This window comes from Atta colombica, unplaced genomic scaffold, assembly GCF_001594045.1.
Source record: "Atta colombica isolate Treedump-2 unplaced genomic scaffold, Acol1.0 scaffold146, whole genome shotgun sequence".
Classification (NCBI taxonomy): Eukaryota; Metazoa; Arthropoda; class Insecta; order Hymenoptera; family Formicidae; genus Atta; species Atta colombica.
The window spans coordinates 888,692-891,368 of record NW_017259235.1 but is presented as its reverse complement, the minus strand read 5'-3'; the positions used below and the strand labels follow the sequence as shown (position 1 = coordinate 891,368).

The 2,677-nt window shown below is 36.3% G+C and overlaps 1 protein-coding gene across 1 annotated transcript in view; it reads left to right on the top strand.

Annotated features, from left to right (window-relative positions):
* Positions 1 to 2,677, top strand: part of LOC108685104 (sodium-coupled monocarboxylate transporter 1-like) — a 6,861-nt gene that overhangs the window by 1,197 nt on the left and 2,987 nt on the right. The window contains exons 3-7 of the mRNA XM_018189746.1: positions 630 to 784; positions 897 to 1,037; positions 1,189 to 1,297; positions 1,501 to 1,722; positions 1,990 to 2,486. Of these exons, the coding sequence (XP_018045235.1) occupies positions 630 to 784; positions 897 to 1,037; positions 1,189 to 1,297; positions 1,501 to 1,722; positions 1,990 to 2,486 (1,124 nt within the window). The remainder of the gene's footprint in view (positions 1 to 629; positions 785 to 896; positions 1,038 to 1,188; positions 1,298 to 1,500; positions 1,723 to 1,989; positions 2,487 to 2,677) is intronic.

The window sequence follows — 2,677 nt, the reverse complement described above, 5'->3', positions numbered from 1 at the left end:
GTACACAATAATGTTTAAATGCTTCACTAATCATGTTTAATAGAAAATAACATAAAAAATAACATAGAAACATAGAAAATATATACATATATATATATATATACATATAATATATTATACACATATGCAAAGTGTTTTGTAATGACGCATAATCTGCTCTTATTGGGCAGGTAGAGCAGGCAAAATTGAATCGAAAAGTCCTTTATCATTTTTGCAATTTTCGCAATATTTAACGAAATATTAATTTTTAAATATTGCAGAATAAACAGATAAAATCGATGCACAAGACAATTTTAAGATATTTTTCAAAATTCTTTATGAAATACCTTAAAGATGTTTCTTGAAGAACTCTTAAAGTTATCTTAATTATGCATCGATTTTCGAGACATTCTGCTCATTGGGTAACTAAAAAAAGAAATTGCGAAAATTGCAAAATGGTAGAGGACTTTCCAATTCAGTTTAGTCGGCCACTTTACTGTCCACGAGAGATTATAATATATGTATATGCGGTCATTACCGGACATTATGTATATATAAAATATGTATCGTCGCGCACATAGTAATTAACAAAAATTGCAAAATTTTGAAATTTTATACTTCACTTGTCATTAAACGCTTTCATTACGCAGGGCGGTCTAAAGGCAGTGGTATGGTCAGACACAATACAATTTTCCGTAACCGTCGGAGGACTCTTTTCGGTTCTTGTACTGGGGATAATATCTGTTGGTAGCGTTGGGGAAGTGTGGAGGATTTCCGGCCAAGGCGGTCGTCTCATTTTCTTTGAGTAAGATAAAAAAGGAATGAAAAAAAAAAGATTTTCTCTTCATTTTATTATTTATGTGTATATTAATTCATTAATTGTTAGTGCTAAATTTTAAGAATGCTTCCTTTATTAGCATGGATCCGAGTCCGTTCGCGAGGAATACTTTTTGGGGTATGACTATAGGTATGACGACAATATGGATCGGACATCTCGGCATTCATCCAGGTACGGTGCAGCGATTCCTGTCAGTGCCCAGAGAGATTGACGCTAAACAGTAAGCCTCTTTCAATCTATTCCTGCAAATTGTAAACTCGCGCCTTTAAAGAATTAAAGCGAATTTTAGAAGAGCCAGAAAACTTTGTTAGCAAAATAATGTATACATATAATAGTATACATATAATCGTCTTCTTTTTCTGTATACATAGCGGACTGGCGATTACGGCGGTAGGAATGATAATTGTCAAACTGATCTGCGTATTCACTGGATTAATCATGTTTGCGAAATATCATGATTGCGATCCTTTCCTGACCAAAGTATGTATAACATATTTACAAATTGTGCGTTTCGATATATATATATATATATTTTATATATATATATATATATTAATTAAGTGTTTAAGAGACGAAAGTGTTTGTCGATTTTTATTTTTCTGTTATATGCTACGTTTAGTTTACATTACACGTAATTATGATATTTCGATCGCAGAAAATTATAAATTTTTTCGTTCGAGCAGTCGATAAGTCGCACCGACCAGACTCTACCGTTCTACGTAATGGACGTTGCTGGGCATCTGCCAGGACTTCCGGGATTATTCCTAGCTGGTCTAGTGAGCGCTGCACTCGCGACTATGAGCGCCAGTTTGAACACCGTATCCGGTACCATTTATGAAGATTTTATAAAACCGTGGATTCCGGATAGCCCCAAGAAGGAAGTTACAGCCGCCAACATTATGAAGGTACATATTGCCATAATTTTTATTGCCCTCTTAAGAGGAGGAGTCTTTTTAAAAAATTGAGGATTAAGGTTGATTAATAAAAGTTCCCTAACATATTGCATTTTTCGTGAGTGTGCGTTAGTTAGTTCACCTCACACGCTAGGCACGTTATGCCAATGTAACGCTTGTAAACAACGTGTCTCAATTTAATCCATTCTGCCACTTTACGAGAGTTTTATCGTTAGTTATCAAACATCCTGTGTGTGTAATGAACCTGTTTCTCATCAGGGCATCGTTGGGATAGCCGGAGCGATTTCAGTTGGTCTGGTGTTTCTGGTCGAACGGCTAGGACCAGTCTTCCAAATAGCTGTAAGTACGCGTGGCATCACCGACGGACCCTCGTTGGGCCTGTTCGTATTAGGAATGCTAGTACCCTGGGCAAACGCGAAAGGTGCGTTACTCGGCGGTTGCGTTGGTCTCATCAGCATGCTTTGGCTGGTAGGAGGCACTCAATGGTACACCATGCATGACAAAATTAAATATGATTCGTTACCCACGTCGGTGGCTGGTTGCCCGTATCCATTAAATCAGACTTTTTCAACCACGATAAGGCCTACTTGGATGAACTCTGACGAGGAACCTATGATACTCTTTCAAATATCCTTCATATATTATATCTTGATAGGAGCGGGAATCGTTGTCATCGTCGGCACTATCGCGAGTTATTTCTTCGGCATAGATCTCGAGGGCGTAGATCCCGATCATATTACACCGGTAATGAAAAGGTATGATACCATATGTAATATTAGATATATATTTCCAATTATAACTTATGTATAAGGATGTTATGTCGAATTATGATACAATTGTTCGAATTCCGAGTAATGAGTTAAAAATTTAAGAGAAGGTCTATCTTTAAGAAGAGAGAAGAGGAAACTATCTTTAATTACAACATACCCATATATTTATTATTAAT